The sequence below is a fragment of the Cervus canadensis genome, chromosome 4, assembly GCF_019320065.1.
Source record: "Cervus canadensis isolate Bull #8, Minnesota chromosome 4, ASM1932006v1, whole genome shotgun sequence".
Lineage (NCBI taxonomy): Eukaryota > Metazoa > Chordata > Mammalia > Artiodactyla > Cervidae > Cervus > Cervus canadensis.
The window spans coordinates 2,902,383-2,924,767 of NC_057389.1; the positions used below are offsets into that span (position 1 = coordinate 2,902,383).

Here is a 22,385-nt window from a genome sequence, read left to right on the forward strand (position 1 = left end):
AACTGACTCATTAGAAAAGACCATGATTCTGGGAAAGACTGAAGGCGGGAGGAGAAGGGGACGACAGAGGATGAGATGGTTGGATGGTATCACTGACTCAATGGACATGAGTTTGAGTAAGCTTCGAGAGTTGGTGATGGACAGGGAGGCCTGGTGTGCTGCAGTCATGGGGTTGCAAAGAGTCAGACATGACTGAGCAACTGAACTGAACTGAACTGAACTGAACTGAATTTCAGACTCTTTTTTTGACTATGAGGGCTACTCCATTTCTTCTAAGTGATTCTTACCCGCAGTAGTAGATATAACGGTCATCTGAGTTAAATTCACCCATTCCAGTCCAATTTAGTTCACTGATTCCTAAAATGTCAATGTTCAATCTTGCCATCTCCTGTTTGACCACTTCTAATTTACCTTGATTCAAGGACCTAAAATTCCAGGTTCCTATGCAATATTGCTCTTAATAGCATCGGAGTTTACTTCCATCATCTGCCACATCCACAACTGGGAACTGCTTTTGCTTTGGCTCCGTCTCTTCATTCTTTCTGGAGTTATTTCTCCACTCTTCTCCCTAGCATATTGGGAACCTACTGACCTGAGGAGTTTATGTTTCAGTGTCATATCTTTTTGCCTTTTTACATAGCCAATTATATGCATACATTATATGCATATGCAATAATATGCATCTGCTAATCCCAAACTCCTAATCCAACTCTCTACCCCCACCCCATGGCAACCACGAATCTGTTCTCAATGTCTGTGAGAAGTTCGTTTGTCTCATATTTTAGGCCCCACAGATAGGTGATACCATATGGCATTTGTCTTTCTCTTTCCCACAACATTGTCACCTAGTCTGGTCATCTCTAGGTCCAGCCCTGTTGCTGCAGATGGCATTTTTTCACCCCATTTTTTCTTATGTCTGAGTGGTGTCCTGTTGTATGTGTAACACATCTGCTTCATCCTCTGGTCTGTCACGGGGCACTTCAGTTGTTTCCGTGTTCTGGCTATTGTAAGCACTGCTGCAGTGAACACTGGGGTGCATGTACCTTTTTGAATTTTAGTTTCCTCTGGATATATGCCTAGAAGTAGGATTGAAGGATCGTATGGAACTCTAGTTTTTGTGGGATTTCCATACTCTTTTTCCATAGTGGTTGCACCAGTTTATGCTCCCACCAACAGCACGGGAGAGTTCCCTTCCCCCATACTTTCTCCAGCATGTTTGATTTGTAGACTTTTGATGATGGCCATTCTGCCTGCTGTGAGGTGGTACCTCATTGTACGTTTTATTTGCATTTCTCTAATAATTAGCAATATTAAGCATGTTTTTATATGCCTGTTGGCCATCTGTTTGTCTTCTTTTGAGAAATTATTATTTAGGTCTTCAGCTCATTTTTTGATTGGGTTTTTTGTTTTTTGTTATTGAATTATCTAGCTGTTTGTATATTTTATAAATTAACCCCTTGGCAGTCACATCATTTACAAATATTTTCTTCCAGCCCATAGTTTGCCTTTTCATTTTGTTTACGGTTTCCTTCGCTATAAAAATTTTTCTAATTGGATTAGGTCCCATTTGTTTATCTCAAAATTCTTATTTTTCAGTGTTTTTATTGTGCATGGGTTTTAATTTTGTCATAGGTCTTTTCAGTATCCATATAGATAATCATGTGATTTTTTTTCTTTAGCACAGTTGAGATAGTATATGATATTCATGTTTTTCCTAATATTTAATAAATCTCGTGTTCCTTGAATAAATTCCACTTGGTTGTGGTATATTTCTTGATGTTGATTCCGCTTGCTAATATTTTTTTAGTATTTTTGCATCAATACCAAGAGGATACAGGTTAGTAGTTTTCTTGTTTGTATTGTTCTTTGCCTTTCTTCTCTTCCACTACTTTTTCTTTAATCATGTTTTTATTTTCTTTTACCTTATTCTCTTATTTATTTTCCTGCCTTTCTTGTATGCCTATTAGATTTTCAGGTCTTTTCTTTCCTTGGGCACCTTATATTCTTGTTATTTATCCTATTTTTTTGTCTTTTTAATCCACTTCTTTCCAGAATTCAATCAACTCTTTGTGTTTCTTTGAGTTTTTATCCTTTTACGTTCCTTTATTATTTTAATTTTTGATTCAAAGGTTGTTTTTTTATACTTTCAAATGCTTGGATGAGTGTTGGAGTGTTGACTTACAAAATTCTTCTGCTTCTGTTTGGAAGTTTGGATTCTGTTTGGAGTGTTGACTTACAAAATTCTTCTGCTTCTCATGGTAGGTAGGTTGTTACTCAGTTGACATACGTAGAAATTTTTTTCCTGATTGTTTTTGAAACAACTTTATATGAATTTGTTGATATTTCTTTTCATTTTTATGGTATTGTAATGTTTTTTAAGATTTCTGACTTAATGGATACATCTTTCAGCAATTTAGCAAGATCCATGTGTTTTTAGGGGTTATTGTGTTCATTTTTTTAGTAGCAGGAGGAAGAAATGTAAGCTATCCAATGTTTTATTTCTCCTTGATCTTATAGGACCCTAAAATTTCTACCTTTTCTTTCATTTCTCTTCACGACCCAATTACAAAGGGTGTTTCTCCTTTCCTTTTCTTTTCTGTCTTCTTAAACAATGTTTTGAACAATGCCCTTTGAATAACTTTCCACAGGGAAAGGACTCCTCTTTCCATGTTATCCTCTGCCTGGATACTGTGATAATATTTTCGTATGGAAGGTGACTTTAGACTTGAAGATGGTAGTTTTAGATGAGCTTTAAGCTTCTCTGCTAGCTTCCCTTTCTTACTTTGCTGAGGCTTTTCTCAGTATGCCTCTGTCTACTACGGAGTCTTGTGGTCATATAGGGGTCAGCAAGTATAAGAGACCCTGCACTGGGATGTGGTGATTTTTCTCTTTTAATTCACAGTCGTTTTTAAAGTCTTGGCATTCTCTGTCTTGAAGTTATGCTGAAGGCATGGTTCTATGCAGATTTGCATATTCTATCTCGTTGCTTTGAATCCTTTGAGGAAGAAATATCAGGAGGCAAGTAGTTAGGCAGCCGTCACTGTCTTCAGCTACCCAGAAGCCCCCAGTAACAGTTGTTTTGAAGTTCTTGCCTGCTAACTTCAATTACATGGATCATCTGTTTACTTCTGTTGATTTTGTTCCTCTTGATTGCTAGTCATATGAACTTGCCTCCTCACATGTCTAGTAATCCTTGAATGCAGATAGGATGTTTTGTACAAAAGACCGATAGAAGTTCCAGTTACTATTTTCCATAAGAAAAAAGTTTTCCCTGTCTTCTTGCTGTGGATGAACTATGTCCTCCCAAAATTCTTATACGGAAGCTCTAACTCCCAATGTGACCATATTTGGACATGGGTCCTTTAAGGAAGTAATTAAGATTAAATGAAATCCCATGAGTGGGACCCTAACCTGTTACGATCAGGGACCTTGTTTACCACCCGCACCCCTCACTGTTCTCACACACTGAGGACAGGCCAGGAGAGGATGCAGCCAAAGGCCCCCATCAGCAAACCGGGAGAAGCTCAACAGACTCAGACTAGCTGAAACCGAGATCTCGGCCTCCCCAAGCCCCAGAGCTGTGACAGATAAAGCTCGGGGCGTATGAACCAACCAGTAGTGTGCTGCAACGGCAGCCCAGGCTGGCTGACGTGTGTGCTAGTAGCTCAGTGGTGTCCGACTCCTTGTGACCCCACGGACTGTAGCCCGCCAGGCTCCTTGGTCCATGGAATTTTCCAACCAAGAATATTGGACTGGGTAGCCATTCCCTTCTCCGGGGGATCTTCCCAACCCCGGGGATCGAACCTGGGTCTCCTGCATTGCCGGCAGATTCTTTACTGTCTGAACAACCAGGAAAGCCCAATATTTATTTATATTTATTTGCGGGATATAGTTCCCTGACCAGAAATTGAACCCTGGTCCCCTGCATTGGGAGCACAGAGTATTAGCCACTGGACTGCCAGGGCAGTCCCCAGGCTGACTAATACACCACTATTAGGCAGAAAAATGTGGGCTAGTCACTTAAATCCAATCAGGAACTGGAGTGGCATAAAATTTTAGTATAATTCAGTTTATTTCTGGCTTAACCACTTTCCTTGTTCATAACTATCCCATAACTATTTTCATTTCAAGCATGGTGATTCTTTGCCTTTTCATCACTGAAAGCCTGCAAAGATACATATCTGCCCTTCAGAAGTTTTAAGCTTACTTTTTTGCTTCCCGTCCCATGCAACTTCAAGATTTCACAAATGTCCAAAATGGGGGACTGGCCGCGTGTTTGAGACTAATCTCTTCTTAATGTGAATTTGTTTCTAGGCTCTGTGAGACCGTGGGAGATTTCAATACAATGGGGAGACTCAGGCATTCATTTGAGGCCATTCAAGTTTCCAGTGCTCCAGAAGATTATAAAAGCTTTGCTGGTTTCTCTTCTTCCAGCAAAGTCCCTCCAGATGGGGTCAAATTCAAGTATCACTGCATCTCTAAGACTAACAAATGCCCCAAGAGAAAAATACTAACAATTTGAGGTCATCTCAGAGTTGTTCCCTCTCTAGAAGGCTGACTCCTTTGGTCTTCATTGCTTTCACAGCTCTCTAATGATTCGAAAATGGCTTCTGTAATATTTTGTTATTCACGTAAGAGTATTGGCCTATCACATCCTGCTCAGAAGCAGGAGTCCTCCTCCACATATCTCGCACCTTTCCAACTCTGGCCTTCCAAATAAATCTAACAGAAGCGGAAGGAGATGAAGGTGGCACAGTAGAAGGACACAGAGATTACCGCCCTCCACAAGCACATCAAAAAGCATCTACATACGGAGCAACTCTCACCGAGAACAAACTGGAGGCTGGCTGAAAACCTCTTCCAGAACCAAGGCTGCAAAACAAGATCCACACAGAGTCAGGAAGGGAAGGAGGAAATGCGATCAGGTTAGGACCCGCACGTCCAACAGGGGGCACAGGAGAAGAGGGGTTATCACAAACTTACCGATCCTTTCTCAGGGGCGGGGCGGGGGAGGAGTGCCAGCCACGTGTTAGGCGCCCCAGCGCTGGGGTCCAACACCAGAATTGCAAGTCTTCTCACTTGGTTTGAAAACCAATGGAGCGTACCAGAGGGCTAAAAGGAACCGAGACTCAGACGGAAAAGAGAACCCGTGCATGCTTGATTGCTCCTGAAACCAGGTGGAGAAGCAAACTGGAAACAGCCCGGGGCCCTGGCCGGTTCCCTGCGACTGCCCCGGCGTAAAGCCTGGCCGGAACCGGGTGCCAGCTCCGGGTCCTCTTGCTGTGGCTCAACTCTGCACCGGGGTGGAGGCTGGCTGCCGGTGCCAAGGAGCGCGCACGCGTGAAGCAGGGCCAGCTCGGAGCATCCCTGAGTCCGAGCAAGAGGAACACGGCAGTCACCGTGAGGCCTGGAGCTGGGGTGGGGCGGGGAACCTGAGGCTCTGGCTGGTCGCGGGACCCCCCAGCGGATCCCCAGCCCCCACTCACCCCTGCGCCAGCCCCTCTCCTGACCCTGCTCTCCACCAGGGTGAAGAGGCCACTGCCTGCCGAGGGGGTTGCATGCAACAGGAAGAAACCAAGTCAGCTGAGCCCCGGCTCGGCCTCTGAGCGGAGAAGGGCGGCTGTCACCAGAGAGGGCGCAGAGGCGCTGGGCGGGACGCTGCCCGGGGCCCCCACCGGCTGGCGGGACCATCCCAGCGCACGCCAAGCACACGGTAGACCCGCGCCGGGCACCGGCTGGGACCCTCTGGCCCTGCTGTTGCTCACCATTAGAGCAGAGTGTCCTTGGTGGTGGGGAGGGCACACGCTGGGAGGGAACAGAGCCTGCTCTGACCTGACCCTCAGGCGGTCTGCCCCGGCGCCCTGGCCCTCAGCCCTGCCCGACGGGGTGGCAGTGACCCTGAGCAGGAGGAGCCCCTGCTCACACGGGGCCTGGCTCCGCCCTGCCATCTGCAGCCCTACCGCGCACCAGGGCGACAGCTGCCAGACTCCCTGGGCGAGGAGGCGACCCCTGCTCACCGTGGCTCCAGCTCCCCCAAGCCACTTGGCACAGTGGGGCCGTAGGGACCCTCCCCACCAAGCACCCCTGTGAGACTTGGAACGGTAGCTGCATCACCTAATTTCAGAGAGACAGAGAGCTAAACAAAATGGGAAGACAGAAGACTTTGTTTCAAATGGAAGAACAAGAAGAAAAGCCTAATGAAATAGATAATTTACCAGATAAAGAGCTCTAAATATTACTACCAAAACTGCTAACTGGCCTTGGGGAAAGAACAGATAAACATAAGAATTTTAACAAGGAACTAGAAAATAGTAAAAATGAACTGGCCAGAACTGAAGAATACAAAAAATGAGAAATACACTCAGAGGGAATTGACAACAGACTAGATGACAGAGAGGAATGCACAAGTGATCTAGAAGATAAAATAGTGGAAATTGTGGAATCAGAACAAGAAAAAGAAACACAAACTTAAAGAGATAAGGATGCTTTAGGACTTCCCTGATGCTCCAATAGTTAAGATTTCACCTTCCAACGAAGGAAGTTCAAGTTCAATCCATGTTTGGTTAAACACATGTGGGCTAAGATCCCACACGTCTTGTAGCCATAAAAACAAAACATAAAGCAGAAACAATATTGTAACAAGCTCAATAAAGACTTAAACAAAATTTTTTTTAATTAGTATGTTTTAAGGAACCTCTAGGACAACATCAGGCATACCAACATTCACATTATAGGGGTCTCAGAAGACTAGAGAGAAACGGGCCAAAAAGTATTTGATGAAATTTTGGTTGAAACACTTCCTGAAGCTGAAGAAGGAAACAGATTTTCAGCTCCAGAAAGCACAGAGAGTGTTAAACATGATGAACCCAAAAAACTCCATACCAAGATATATAATAATTAAAATGGCAAAACTTAAAGAGAGAAATTTAAAGCAGTAAGAGAAGAAACAAAGCATCACAAACAAGGGACCCCCCATAAAGTGATCAGCAGACTTTTCTGCAGAAACTTTGTAGGCTGAAAGGGAGTAGAGTGATAATTTACGGTGCGGCTGTATGGAAAACAGTATATAAGTTCCTCAAAAATTAGTAATAAAACTACCATATGATCCAGCAATTCCACTCCTCGGTATATATACAGTGAAAGTGAAGACATTAATTTGAAAAGCTATCTGTACCCCAGTATCATAGCAGTATTACTTAACAATGGCCAAGATATGGGAAACAGCCTTAGTGACCATCAACAGATGGTAGATAAAGAATGTGTGTCCTCTACACACACACTCAGACACACACAACGGAATATTACTCAGCCATTAAAAAGAAGGACATTTAGCCACTCGCAGCAACTTGGATGAATTTGGAGGATATAATGCTTAGTGAGATAATTCACACAGAGAAAGACAAATACTGTTTGGTATCACTTATATGTAAAATCTAAAAAATATAACCAAACAGAAACAGACTCACAGATATAGCAAACAAACTAGTAGTTACCAGTAGGAAGAGAGTTGGGATAAGAGCAAGATAGAAGTAGGGGATTGAGAGGTAGAAACTACTATGTATAAAACAAATGAACTATGAGACTATATTGGGCAGCACAGGGACTATAGTCAGTATTTCATAATAACCTTAAATGAAGTATAATCTATAAAAATACTGAATCAGTATGTTGTATTGTACACCTGAAACTTATAAAATATATAAATCACCTGGACTTTAATTCTTTTAAAGGAGCTAACAGAATGAAATACATGTTTATTGGGATGGGTGGCTAAGTAAATAAATAAGTAGAGCCAATTTTACCTGCTTCTTGCTCTTCACTGATTCAAGTTTACCACTCTCTTGAGGAAGACAATGTTACTCTGGCAATACAGCAAAAGCACTATGGTCAAGATTCAGGAATATATAGGAATATGTGGCAAGGAAATGTTTCTGAGGCATGAATCAATCAGACCTGGACAGTGTAGACTCCTGCTCTCAGCCTTTGTTTTCGCCAGCTTTTGATTTCAAGTTCTCCTTTATAGCCCCAGCAAGGTATGTAACATGTGAGACATTTGCTTACTAGATTGCCATCTGTCTTCCCAACTAGACTCTGCAGGGGCAGAGATTTTGTCTTGCCTGCTAGTTCATCCTCGGTATCTAGCACAGTGCCTCACCCACAACAGCTACTCAAATCATTTGCATACATGAATGAGTAAATAAATGATTACCTCGAAGTCTTTCCACAGTCTGGCTTGTTAGCACATTAAGCTGGTTAAATGCATAAAGTAGAAGTAAAACAAGGCTGTGGAAGTTACTGCCATTAACTAACATTCATACACGGTATTACTTTTATGAGCAATCAGTTGTTGTTGTTTACAGGCCGAGTTGTATCTGACTCTTTGTTAACCCATGGACTATAACCCTCCAGGCTCCTCTGTCCCGGGATTTCCCAGGAAGAATACTGGAGTGGGTTGCCATTTCCTTCTCCAGGGAATCATCCCAGACCAGGGATCAAACCTGCATCTCCTGCGGCTTCTGCATTGGCAGGAAGATTCTTTACCACTGAGACACTAGGGAAGCCCAAGCAATCAGTAACTTTGATCTAAAAGAAACAGAATCTCAAGGATATATTCCATTTTACAGTCCAAAATAATAATTATTTATGAGGTTACATTGCCCTAAAACCCTCAAATAAAATAAAATCTTACCCATCAGGTAAGAAGAACTTTGCATAAAATGTACCACAAGCAAAACATCAAAGTGTAGATAACCTTGGAAATACTTTCAACTTCCTGGACTAACTATAATTATTGGCCATTTAGAACTTGGCATAGGAACTTCATCAATAGTTATATTTACACATACCAATGCCAATAAGATTGGCATTACAAATCCAACCAAGGGCAATTTTCAGGAAACTAGAGTTAACCTTGTATATTATTTACTTCATTGTTCTCCTTTGAAGAATATCTTTTCACAAGAGCTTTAGGTTAAATGAATATAATTTTCTTAAAAAGAGCAAGGTTATAGGATACAATCAATTTTTACTAAAAATCTGGGTAAAAATCAATTTTAGGATGTCCTTGGGTGAAAAAGTAATATTAAAAATATTATAATGTGTGAATATACACATTTTATTTATGTGTTGTTGAAAATGTTCAACAGCAGGATAATTGGCCATAGGGGAGGATTCATGTTAGATACTCCAAAAAATCTACTCTGTTACTATTTAATTTTCTAAATCAACACAAATGAAGCGATTGTAGAAGGACCAGAGTAGAGCATGTGGGCTTTGAATTCAAATCTTGCTGTAGTGTTGCCAGTGATGTAACTGACTTTTCTGGGCCTCATCGTCTGAATTTAAGATGGAAGCTATTGAGAGACCTCAGAGCAGTCATCTGCAGTCCAGGAGGATAATAAGGGCTAACTAGTAGATAAAGGTCAGTTTTCATTCCAATCCCAAAGAGGGGCAATGCCAAAGAATGTTCAAACTACCGCACAATAACACTCACTTCACACGCTAGCAAAGTAATGCTAAAAATTCTCCAAGTCAGGCTTCAACACTATGTGAACTGAGAACTGCCAGATATTCAAACTGGCTTTAGAAAAGGCAGAAGAACCAGAGATCAAACTGCCAACATCCGTTGTATCATAGAAAAAGCAAGAGAATTCCAGAAGGACATCTACTTCTGCTTCATTGACTATGCCAAAGCCTTTGACTGTGTGGATCACTACAAACTGTGGAAAATTCTTGAAGAGATGGGAATACCAGACCACCTTACCCATCTCCTAAGAAATCTGTATGCAGGTCAAGAAGCAAAGTTAGAACTGGACATGGAACAACAGAGTAGTTCCAAATTGGGAAAGGAGTACAGCAAGGCTGTATATCGTTACCCGGCTTATTTAACTTCTATGCAGAGTACATCATGAGCAACGCTGGGCTGGATGAAGCACAAGCTGGAATCAACATTGCCGGGAGAAATATCAATAACCTCAGATATGCAGATGACACCACCCTTAAGGTAGAAAGCGAAGAGAAACTAAAGAGCCTCTTGATGAAAGTGAAAGAGGAGAGTGAAAAAGTTGGCTTAAAACCCAGCATTCAAAAGACTAAGATCATGACATCCAGTCCCATCACTTCATGGCAAATAGATGGGGAAACGATGGAAACAGTGGCTGACTTTGTTTACCTTGGGCTCCAAAAGCACTGCAGACGGTGCTTGCAGCCATGGACCTAAAAGACTTTGCTCCTTGAAAGAAAACCTGTGACAAACCTAAACAGCAGAGACATCACTTTTCCCACAAAGGTCCATCTCCTCAAGGCTACAGTTTTTCCAGTGGTCATGTATAGATGTGAGAGTTGGACTGTAAAGAAAGCTGAGCACCAAAGAATTGATGCTTTTGTACTGTGGGTGTTGGAGAAGACTCTTGAGAGTCCCTTGGACTGCAAGGAGATCCAACCTGTTCATCCTAAATGAGATCCGTCCTGGGTGTTCATTGGAAGGACTGATGCTGAGGCTGAAACTCCAATACTTTGGCCACCTGATGAGAAGAGCTGACTCATTTGAAAAGACCCTGACACTGGAAAAGATTGAGGGCAGGAGGAGAAGGGGATGACAGAGGATGAGATGGTTGGATGGCATCACCGACTCAATGGACTTGAGTTTGAGCAAGCTCTGGGAGTTGGTGAAGGACAGGGAACCTGGCGTGCTGCAGTCCATGGGGCTGCAAAGAGTCGGTCACGACTGAGCGACTGAACAGCAAGTAGAAAAAGCAGGAACTGATCTAAGAGAGGACAAGAACTGTGCAGATCCAGCAGAGCATAGGTAGAGGCAATGACACAATGAGGTGAGAAAGAGGCAGAACAATGACAGGATTTTCGTTCCTGTAACCACAGGGTGGGAGATCTAGGGAGCAAAGGACTCTCTGGCCAGGTAGGAAACAAGGTCTCGGTCAAAACTATATACTCTGCCCTACATGAGGTTGCCCTGACGATAGGATCCGTGGTTTAACATGATAACATTACAAAGGAAACAATTCCTTGTAATTGAATGACTGTTCCCTTAAGAATTACCCGGGAGGTAGTTTGAAAGGGGATTAGGTGACAGCCCAAACTTCTTGTTACAACAGAGACTATGATTGTGTAGGAAAGGATCACTCCTGCCTGAGCACGGACAGCATCTGGTGTGGAGGGCCTGCTGCTTCTCGGAGCTGACTTTGGTGAGAGTCAGAGGTGAGACTCAGTCAGGCACTGTGCCGCGAGTCTAATCAGACTGCTGCTGGGAAGGAAACCGCCGAAGTCGGAGCCCTAGGTGGGGAATGGCCTGTGCCCACCCTCGTGGTACCTGCTTGCAGAGGGTTGGTGTACCCAGGCCTCCCCGGAGGGCGCTCCCAGCCTTTCCAAACTTCTCAGAGGATGGCACCTGCCGGGAGGAGGCAGGGCATGGATGATAGCGCCGGTCGCGTAGGAGGTCCTGAGACTTTACCGAGAAAAACATCACAAAAACACTTACCACGTTAGCGGAGCCAGTGCTCGTTTCCTTACAGCCTCTTCTAGCATTTGCACCAGTCACACACTGACTCTCGGGTTCCCTGATCTCAGTGGTGAAGAGCCGCTTACCAGTGCAGGAGACCCAGGCTCGATCCCTGGGTCGGGAAGATGCCCTGGAAAAGGAAGTGGCAACCCCCTCCAGTACCCTTACCTGTGAAATCCCAGGGACAGAGGAGCCTGGCAGCTACAGTCCATGGGGTCGCAAAGAGTCAGGCATGATTGAGCATGCACACACACACGCTCACTTTTACTTGGAGTATTAAAGTTGTTTTCATGTTTTATTTTATGGTTTTATTTCATGCTTTATTTTAAACCTTAGCCCACCCCCCCAGGCCCATATAATGTATTGGGGTTTATATATGGTACCAAAACCAGACAAGTCAACATATTTGCCTGATAAGCTAGTTTCAAGTTTAAACTGTTTACTCAAAATTCAATCCATGTGAATGGATAAAGAAGTTGTGGTGCATATATACAATGAAATATCCCTCAGCCTTTAAAAGGAACAAATTTGAGTCAGTTCTACTGAGGTGAGGAAACCTGAGCCTCTTATTTAGAGTGAATTAAGTCAGAAAGAGAAAAACAAATATCATATATTAATGCATATACATGGAATCCACACAAAATGGCACTGATGGACCTATCTGCAGGGCAGGAATAGAGATGCAGACACAGAAATCAGACTTGTGGAAACAACAGGGGGAGGAGGAGGTGGGATGATTAGAGACGGCAGTGTTGAAACATACCCACTACCGTGAGTAATGCAGACAGCTAGTGGGAAGTCGCTTTATGACACGTGGAACTCAACCCATGTTCTGTGACGGCCTGGAGGGCTGGGACGGGGTGCAGGGTTGGGGGAGATTCAAGGGGGGGGAGACGTGTGATATTTATCACTGATTCACATTGTTGTATGGCAGAAACCTAGCAAGTGTTGCTTGTTATGGTTTCTGACAACAGAACATTGTAAAGCAATTATCCTTCAATTAAAAATTTGTTAAATTATCCTTTAAAAAATTCAATCTATAATTTTGGGTGCCTAGACTTTTCACATAAAAGCATTAAAGTAGTGTGGAGATTTTTAGAATAAAGGAAACAAAAAGCACCGAGTTTTCTTTTCCCTCTCTGCCCCAGACAGTGAGAATGGTCTGCTAGTCTGTGTGCGCAGTCTGCGGTTCCTCAAGAATCATGTGTTGTCACGGCTGTCGTTGAATGAGGAGTAAACAGAGGAAGGAAGACCTCCTGAGACATGATGTCTACCAGGGGGATTTCAGATGCAGGGCTCCAGGGATCTCTACTTTTAGAAACTATTCTTATTTTTTCAGCTTAAGGAAACCGTACAAAACTATGTGCTTATGGAATCTCATGGAAACCAAGGAGTTTTTTTTCAGGGGGATCTGGCAGGATTAAAGAGATAATGAGAAAGAGACTAGAGAAAAAGCCTTATGATGAACTCAGTGTACCATGCTTATTGGATCATTTTAAATGGCTATGATCTTTAAAATAAAAGATTGCATTTTATTACACCAGCAGAAAATGTCACTAACCATACAAATGCTTGGTTTAACTGCTTCTGGTCTCAGGATCTCATAATAAAATTAGCTTTCCATTAACAAATAAAATATTATGTCAGACAGGGAAAGATAAACACGGCATGATATCACTTATATGTCGAATCTTAAAAAATATTAAAAATGAATCTATATACAGCAGATTCACAGGCATAGAAACCAAACTCATGGCTATCGAAGGAGAGAGGGGGAGAGACAAATCAGGAGCATGGGATTAACAGATACAAATTACTACACGCACAACAGATAAGCAAGAAGAGCTTAGCGTATAGCACAGGGGATTATATTCAATATTTTTAATAACCTATACTAGAACGTAATCTGCAAAAAGCTGAATCACTATGCTATACACCTGAAACAATCACAGTACTGTAAATTAACGTGTGTGTGTGTGTTAGTGCTCAATCATGTCTGACTCTTTGTGACCCCATGGACGGTAGCCCGCCAGGCTCCTCTGTCCATGGAATTCTCTAGGCAATAATGCTGGAGTGGGTTGCCATTCCCTTCTCCAGGGGATCTTCCCAACCGGATCAAACCCAGGTCTCCCTCATGGCAAGCAGATTCTTTACTGTCTGAGCCTCGAGGGAAGCCCCGTAAATCAACTATACTTCAATTTAAAAAAAAAGAACTAAAATTTTAAATCATTCTAGGCTATATTTTCTCCAAAACCTATTTCAGTTGCTCACTAAAAATCAAGAAAAGGGACAAGGCTGAATCTTGTGGACCGCACCGCGAAGGATTTGTGGGGCTAAATGTCTGCTGTCTCTAATAACCTATAGCTTTTCAGACAAATACAGAATCACTGGGAAGAACTGTTGCTTGCTGTTTTCCTCAGTTAGAACTCTTAGTAATAAGTAACAGAAATACGTATCAAACTGGTGTCAGAAGAAAAGGGAGAGCGAGAAACAGCGGGGGAGGGGAGAGAGGAAATCCACAGGAATCTGTAGGTTTAAGACCAGAGGAGCACAGCTTCCGGCTCAGCTGGGTGCTTGGTTGAGATGATACTATTAGGATTCACTTTTCCTTCATGTTTTAAATCAAATTTTCTCTGTGTTGGCTTGACTCTCAGACAGGCTCTTTCCATCTTCTGCCCCTTATAAGCTCTGTGGAGACATATCCTCCCAGCTTCCAATCAACCAAAAAAAAAAAAAAGGAAGGGAGGGAGGGAGGGAGAAAAAGGAGCTTTCTTGTTGTCCCAACAGAAATCCACAAATTGAGTCTTATTGGTCTAGCTAGGATCATGTGACCAGTGACAGCCAGAATGTGGGAGCCTCTTTTTGGCCAGTTTTGGGTCATATCATTCATCACCCCAGGAATGATCTGAACATCCAGGAGGAGTATGTGGGCCAGTGAAGTCTTACCAAACCTGACGTTATTTATTTACAACCACTGTAGCAATATATAGTGAAAGTGAAAGTTGCTCAGTCGTGTCGGACTCCTTGCGACCCCATGGACTATAGAGTTCATGGAATTCTCCAGGCCAGAAAACTGCAGTGGGTAGCCTTTCCCTTCTCCAGGGGATCTTCCCAACCCAGGATCAAACCCAGGTCTCCCACATTGCAGGCGGATACTTTACCAGAACTCATCTCACACACTAGTAAAGTAATGCTCAAAATTCTCCAAGCCAGGCTTCAGCAATATGTGAACCGTGAACTTCTAGATGTTCAAGCTGGTTTTAGAAAAGGCAGAGGAACCACAGATCAAGTTGCTAACATACGCTAGATTATCGTAAAAGCAAGAGAGTTCCAGAAAAACATCTATTTCTGCTTTATTAACTACGCCAAAGCCTTCGACTGTGTGGATCACAATAAACTGTGGGAAATTCCGAAAGAGATGGGAATACCAGACCACCTGACCTGCCTCTTGAGAAACCTGTATGCAGGTCAGGAAGCAACAGTTAGAACTGGACATGGAACAACAGACTGGTTCCAAATAGGAAAAGGAGTACATCAAGGCTGTATATTGTCACCCTGCTTATTTAACTTATATGCAGTGTACATCATGAGAAATGCTGGGCTGGATGAAGCACAAGCTGGAATCAAGACTGCCAGGAGACATATCAATAACCTCAGATATGCAGACGACACCACCCTTATGGCAGAAAGTGAAGAAGAATTAAAGAGCCTCTTGATGAAAGTGAAAGAGGAGAGTGAAAAAGTTGGCTTAAAGCTTAACATTCAGAAAACTAAGATCATGGCATCCGGTCCTGTCACCTCATGGGAAATAGATGGGGAAACAGTGGAAACAGTGTCAGACTTCATTTTTGGGGGCTCCTAAATCACTTCAGATGGTGATTGCAGCCATGAAATTAAAAGATGCTTACTGCTTGGAAGGAAAGTTATGACCAACCTTGACAGCATATTAAAAAGCAGAGACATTACTTGCCAACAAAGGTCTGTCTGGTCAAGGCTATGGTTTTTCCAGTGGTCATGTGTGGATGTGAGAGTTGGACTGTGAAGAAAGCTGAGCACCTAAAAATTGATGCTTTTGAACTGTGGTGTTGGAGAAGACTCTGAGAGTCCCTTGGACTGCAAGGAGACCCAACCAGTCCATCCTAAAGGAGATCAGTCCTGGGTGTTCATTGGAGGGACTGATGTTGAAGCTGAAACTCCAATACTTTGACCACCTGATGCAAAAGTTGACTCATTGGAAAAGACCCTGATGCTGGGAGGGATTGGGGGCAGGAGGAGAAGGGGACGAGAGAGGATGAGATGGCTGGATGGCATGACCGACTCGATGGACATGGGTTTGGGTAAACTGAGGGAGTTGGTGATGGACAGGGAGGCCTGGCCTGCTGCGGTTCACAGGGTCGCAAAGAGTCGGACACGACTGAGTGACTGAACTGAACTGACTATAGCAATATATGTGTTTCTCCTAAGTCCAGGCCTACCTCCCTACCATTCATGTTTCAATTCTGCTTTTGGACAAATTTTTCCTAAGTAGACAGTCAGCTTGTTTTAGGCCAGTGACACACACCTAGCTTTATCTCTTTCTTACGCTTATCACAACATGGTTTGCTATATATTAAAATTTGGCTCTGCAGGGAACACCATGATAATTTGACTTGTTGCAGGAAAGGAAAATGTGTGTCGATAACATCACCGGGAAGATGTGTGTTAGTTTGCTCTGAGGGACAAGTCTGATTCCTCCATGCCTGGGTCTTAATTGGATTTTAAGTTTGCTCTTGCTAAAGGACAGGTGTGGTAAACTTGGGGGCGTAGTACAAGCTTGCCTTTCTGTTATCAACAGACAAGAGGAATAAAGTCGTAGTTTATTTAGTGAACTTGTCAGCTTGAGGGCATACTTCATGGCTCATGGCTCAGATGGCAAGGGTCAGTAAAGTGGCCACATCAGGGAGACAAAGGAGCTTCTTTTTCTCAGCCGTGCTGAGTGCTGTCTCCAGGAGTTTCTCAAGAAAGGACTTTCGCATCGTGTGGCATGGAGAAGAATGTGGCTTTGGAATTATAGAACTGAAGTGAAGTCCTGGTCCTACATTTGTAGGCCCTGGATAATTTACTTAACTGCCATTTAAGGCTCCATTTCTTCACCTATAATGTGAGACTATCAACATCCATCCCACTGAACCGTCTTAATTCATTCAGGCTGCTACAGCAAAATGCCATGGACAGGCGGCTCACCAACAGCAGGGATTTATTTCTTACGGTTCCGGAGACTGACTGTCCAAGAGCGTGATGCCGGCATGGCTGGAGAGGGCCCTCTTTTGCGTCTGACTTCTCCTTGTATTCCCACGTGGAGGAAGGAATGGAGGAGCTCTGGAGCCTCTTTTATAAGAGGACTGATCGCATTTATGAGGGCTCCACCCTCATGACCTAATCACCTCTCAGACGCCAGACTTCCTACTAAAACAGGTAGGAATTTCCACATTTGACTTTTGGAGGGATACAAACTTTCAAACAGTAGCACTACCTTACAGGGCCAGTTTGAGGTTCAAATGGAATAAAGGACCCGTGTTACATTTATTTATCATTTATCCCCATGTCTCTTCTATAAATGAAACACCCACAGGCTGAGTCTTGTTCAACTTTGTGAGTTTCAGTGCCTGACTGTGCCTGGAAGTCAAAGGATACTCAACCAATGTTGCATAAACAGATAAATCTATAGACAAATGATCAAATAGAAGAATCAATGAATGAATGATAGCCATGGGATAGTGAGAAATAGAAAAATACTGTTCAGCACTGGCTCAGAAAAGTTCTGTGATTGAACAATATTTTAACAGTATCTTGAAGCTTAGAATCCCTATGTTTGATGCTGTATGTTGTTTTTCTGCTGGGCTTCTCTTAGTAGAAAATAAGGTCACATATCAAGATTTGGGAAGAATAGCAAATCTCTTAGTGAAGAAACAGCCAGGAAAATTATTGCTCTCCTATCTCAAAGAAAAACATTAATTAAAAGTAACACATGGGCAAGAAGTAAAACAGAGAGCTTGTAAGATAATTAACACTTAGTAATCCTCTAAATTTTAGAGGATGGCTGTCTTATTGCAGATACCCTTGGTTATTTACAGTATTTCTGGAGAAAACCTTAGAAATGCCTGGAGGTGACACTTTTACCTTTTTGTAAACATTCTTTCCAACCCCATTTGGAGTCTCTCCACAAATTTATCTGATAGAGCACATACAGCCAGTAAGTTTAGGAAAACAGGAATGGATTTAGGTAAACCTGGGGCTGTTCTGCTTATTTACAATGACGGCAACTGGGGTGGGGAGGGACTTTGCTATGAAAAAATATTCCATATGTGTGATTATGTGGTCTCCAGGATTACATACTCTAAAGTTTCTATTTCATCTTCATTTACTCCTTCTTTGTTTAATCATTTGCCATAAGGAAAAATGCTCTCTGATTACTATTTTAAAATCATGGCAAACATTGATATAAGTGTTTGAATGGGTGACTAAATATTGCCAAGGGAGGGGAGGGCTGCAGGATGACTTTGAGAGAGGAGCTGTGTTATATTCTTCTCCTGCTTACACGTATCTGTGTTCTAGTCCTCATAGCTATAACTCCATAGACTATCTCATAGACACATTCTCACATGTTCATCCGGCCACAAGTACAAGCATGAAATAGATTTCCACAAGAACTTCTGCAGTTTGTGTCAAGCAAAAAAGTATATGAAACTAAAAAGAAATCTCTCACTGTGCTCGCATTTGGATTTTCTCTGAAAATCAAAGGTATTGTAAGGAGGGGATGTTTCTCAGCTCTGTGCCAAGGATTTAGGATCTGGAGGCAGAGGGAGAATAGAGACTGATTCTCGGTTTCCCCCCAACTAAAAACATTTTGTGTCAGCTTCCCAGTCCAGAGTACAAGGGAGAAACCAAGATTACAACTACAGTCTCTAAACTGGCAGCAAAGCTATTAATACAAGTCCACTGCGGGGTAAGAGAGGATGTGTATCTTCCCTGCTCCTTCCCATTCATGAGCAGAATCACTGGTTCTGTGGGTTTGCTTGAGAGGACAAGCAGTAATGAACTTGTTACAGAAATAAGCTCAGCAGTCCCTTGGAAGTGGGCAAAGGACAGGAGCTGAGAGTTTACAAACACTCGAAGCAAGTGGCTTTTAAACACGTGAAAATAAACTCGATCTCTCTGATAAAGAAAAGGCAAAATTATAGTGATACACCGTGTTCATATGGCAGATCGAGCAGAACTCAAACGTTCTGTGGTTTACTGCGTGCATGGGGGCAAAAGTGCTATTGTTGGTGGGGATCAAAACTGATAAAATTCTTTGGCAATCTATTTGGAAGTATCTACCAAAGTGTAAAATTAACATAGAAAGATTCATAAGGTGCACACATCTCTAGGACTCTTCTTGCAGATATATTCATGCTCATGTGCAAGACCATATGTACAGTGCCACGGATCTTCCTTTGCGATATGATTTTCTCCCAATAAACCCATCATAACCTAAAATACTGTAGGTTGAAGATGCATTTAATACACCTAACATACTGAACATCACAGCTCAACCTAACCTTCTTAACTGTGCTCAGAACACTTACGTTAGCCTACAGTTGGACAAAATCATCTAACACAAAGCCTATTTTATGATAAACTATTGAAGACTTGGCCCTCACCCCCGGGTTATTCACATTCAGTCCATAGATGTGTAATGTTGGTTCCATCTCCAAAACCACGCGCCTGTCTGCTCCTCCACGTCCCCTCTGCCCTTACCCTGGCGTCAGTCATCACTAGCTGTCACTTGGGCTATCAGGGTACCTTCTACGAGGCCACCATCTTTCAACTCTTGCCTTCCTAGAGGCATTTTTCTACATCAAGGCCATAATGCTTTTAAACGTTAAGTCATAATACAATTAAATTTAGACTCCTTGTAGACCTTTATACCTTTAGACTCCTTTAGGCCTTGTAGGACCTGGGTCCTTCCAGCTCTCCCAAGCTCATCTCCCACCTTAGTCTGTTGCCCTACCTGTGCTCTGGATTCAGATTTTATGTCTCATGACACATCCAGCTCTTTACGGACTGATGCCTTTTGGATTCACAGCATCTTCTCCTGAGAAGCTTCTTTTACGGGTTGTTCACACGGTCACCCTCATGTCATCCTCAGGGAGACTTATTCTACTTTTTCTGAAGTCTTTCCTTCCCTACTTCTTCTCTGTTATGAAGCACAACTTATCTCCTTCATACTCCTATCTTGATTATTGGTCCTTTCCTTTGTTTTTGAACTACATGTAGTAGGAGCCTTGCCCAGCATCTCCAGCACCTGGACTAGTCTCTATCCTTAAAAAGTGCTCATTAGATATTTGATGACTGAACTAATGAATGATGTATTTTTTTAGTATTATCTTGTTTAAAGTACTCCAACATCAAAGTCTTTATGTACTTTCAGCTATATAAAATTTTCCTCTACGTTGGAATGAAAATCTGTAAGATTAGATTTGCCTTCTACCTAGTATATTTCCCTATCACACTTGCTAGGAAATTTCTTGAGTAGCTTATAGGATCAAGACATGAAGACATGGCTAGCATTTCCATTGGCTAAATAATACATGAACATAACCCAAAGATGAAGATACACCAGAATGTACGAGATTGTCACAACAGCGAGATTCATGGCCTTTAAAAATATGTAGAACAAGATGAAACAAATGTTTTCCGTAGATGTTCAGGTGCTCTTTTCTAAAAATAACATACATAACCACAAATCAATGTTTAAAGCCAGATGGTTAATGAAGGCCAGCCAGGAAACTCCCATAATTCACAGTAATGAGGATGGTAATGAGCTCCCATTATAAACCAGACTGCAGCGAGACACACTGTATCTATTTCAAATAACAGTAATTTGATTGTTTCGTATTTTTCAAAGCTCCAAAGCTTAATTTATGGGGAAAAATGTTAGAAAGGCTGATTGATGGAACTAATCATGCCTAATTAGTCAAGTGGAAGGTGGCCTAAATTTTATTAACAAGACCTGTTTGAATGTCAAGATATCATCAGAAAGGAAACAATATTCAAATTCAAATTAAAGTAAAGATCTTTCAAAACATAAAGGAAGTCCCCGTTACTGTGGTTGAAAAGAAATGTTTTTTTCCTCAACTCTGTGATGTCTTTACTTTCCAAACAGGACTCTAGGATAGGTAGGTTCTGTTGATCAGAATACTTTAGGGACTTGGCCACTATACAGAAATGCCAGAGATTAAATGTTATTTTAGAGTCAGAAGCAAACGTGTGCTCACACTTGAAGCTCACCTTGATCCAGATATGCAGTCAGAAACGGCGCTCTCAGTCTCCTAGAGTGACAGGCGGGAGCACCCTGCGCGTGCAGATGGTTTACTGCGATCCCATTGACAGGTTTGCCTTGAGTGGCGTGTCCTGCTGGGCCACCTTCCTGTGAAAGGATGGGGTGCTCAGGGTCGAGAACTGAGAAGGCAAGAACTTCAATACCCATAATCATTTCCATCTAATGTAAAGTGGGCTGCTCACACATATATGTCTGCAATACAAGCCATTACAATTGATGTGTCTATTTGATGCTCCGTATTTCTTATGTTATTTTTATTAAACCATTATTGGGTCCTCAGGAATTCTAAGCCACAGTTTTCCCTAAAATGTGACAAGATTTGTAGACATACATGCTTGGACAAATTCTTGTCTTTTTTAACATTTCTGAATCAATCTCAGTTATATTTACTGAGTATTGGAGTTTTGTTTTCTGATCTGCGAGCAAAAGGACAAAATTGAAGGTGTGAGTACTATATTGAAAACTGAAGAATTATGTAAATTTAGCCCTTCTTCCACTCCACTCTCCATATACTGATTCAGTTCAGTTCAGTTGCTCAATCATGTCTGACTCTCTGTGGCCCCATGAATCACAGCATGCCGGGCCTCCCTATCCATCGCCAACTCACAGAGTTTACTCAAACTCATGTCCATTGAGTCGGTGATGCCATCCAGCCATATCATCCTCTGTCGTCCCCTTCTCCTCCTGCCCTCAATCTTTCCCAGCATCAGGGTCTTCTAAAATGAGTCAGTTCTCAACATCAAGTGGCCAAAGTATTGGAGTTTCAGCTTCAGCATCAGTCCTTCCAATGAACACCCAGGACTGCTCTCCTTCAAGATGGACTGGTTGGATCTCCTTGCAGTCCAAGGGACTCTCAAGAGTCTTCTCCAACACCACAGTTCAAAAGCATCAATTATTCGGTGCTCAGCTTTCTTATAGTCCAACTCTCATATTCATACATGACCACTGGAAAAACCATAGCCTTGACTAGATGGACCTTTGCTGGCAAAGTGATGTCTCTGCTTTTTAAGATGCTGTCTAGGTTGGTCATAACTTTTCCCCCAAAGAGTAAATGTCTTTTAATTTCATGGCTGTGGTCACCATCTGCAGTGATTTTGGAGCCCAAAAAGATAAAGTCTGTCAGTGTTTCCGTTGTTTCCCCATCTATTTGCCATGAAGTGATGGGACCAGATGCCATGATCTTAGCTTTTTGAATGTTGAGCTTTAAGTCAACTTTTTCCACTGTCCTCTTTCACTTTCATTGAGAGGCTCTTTAGTTCTTCTTTGCTTTCTGCCATAAGGGTGGTATATGCTGGTATGCCATATGCTGGTAGCCAGGCCTTAACCACCTAGAGAAGAGATTAAAGGTCTCTGGAAAACTATACCAACTCAACAGGAAGTTCCAAAGATGCTGACATCAAAGTTATTGAGTAAATAGCCCAACCAGATCACCCTAAATGAAATTCACAATCTATAAGGCCTGTTAATACACTCAAAGTGGCCAGTGAACTGTTTAAAATACTACAA

General features: G+C 42.5%; 1 protein-coding gene across 2 annotated transcripts in view; it reads right to left on the reverse strand.

The window, feature by feature from the left end:
• The window catches only part of LOC122439467, a 47,634-nt gene that overhangs the window by 11,227 nt on the left and 14,022 nt on the right, over window positions 1-22,385 (reverse strand). The window contains exons 2-3 of one of the 2 annotated variants that reach the window (XR_006268868.1): window positions 20,828-20,966; window positions 11,292-11,645 (exon numbers count right to left, since the gene is read on the reverse strand). Coding sequence is in view for 1 of the 2 variants with exons in the window: in XM_043464498.1 (XP_043320433.1) it covers window positions 20,828-20,966 (139 nt within the window). In the remaining variant the exon portion in view is untranslated. Of the gene's footprint in view, window positions 1-11,291; window positions 11,646-20,827; window positions 20,967-22,385 lie in introns of those variants that run through there. The other variant, XM_043464498.1, reaches the window with a different exon arrangement.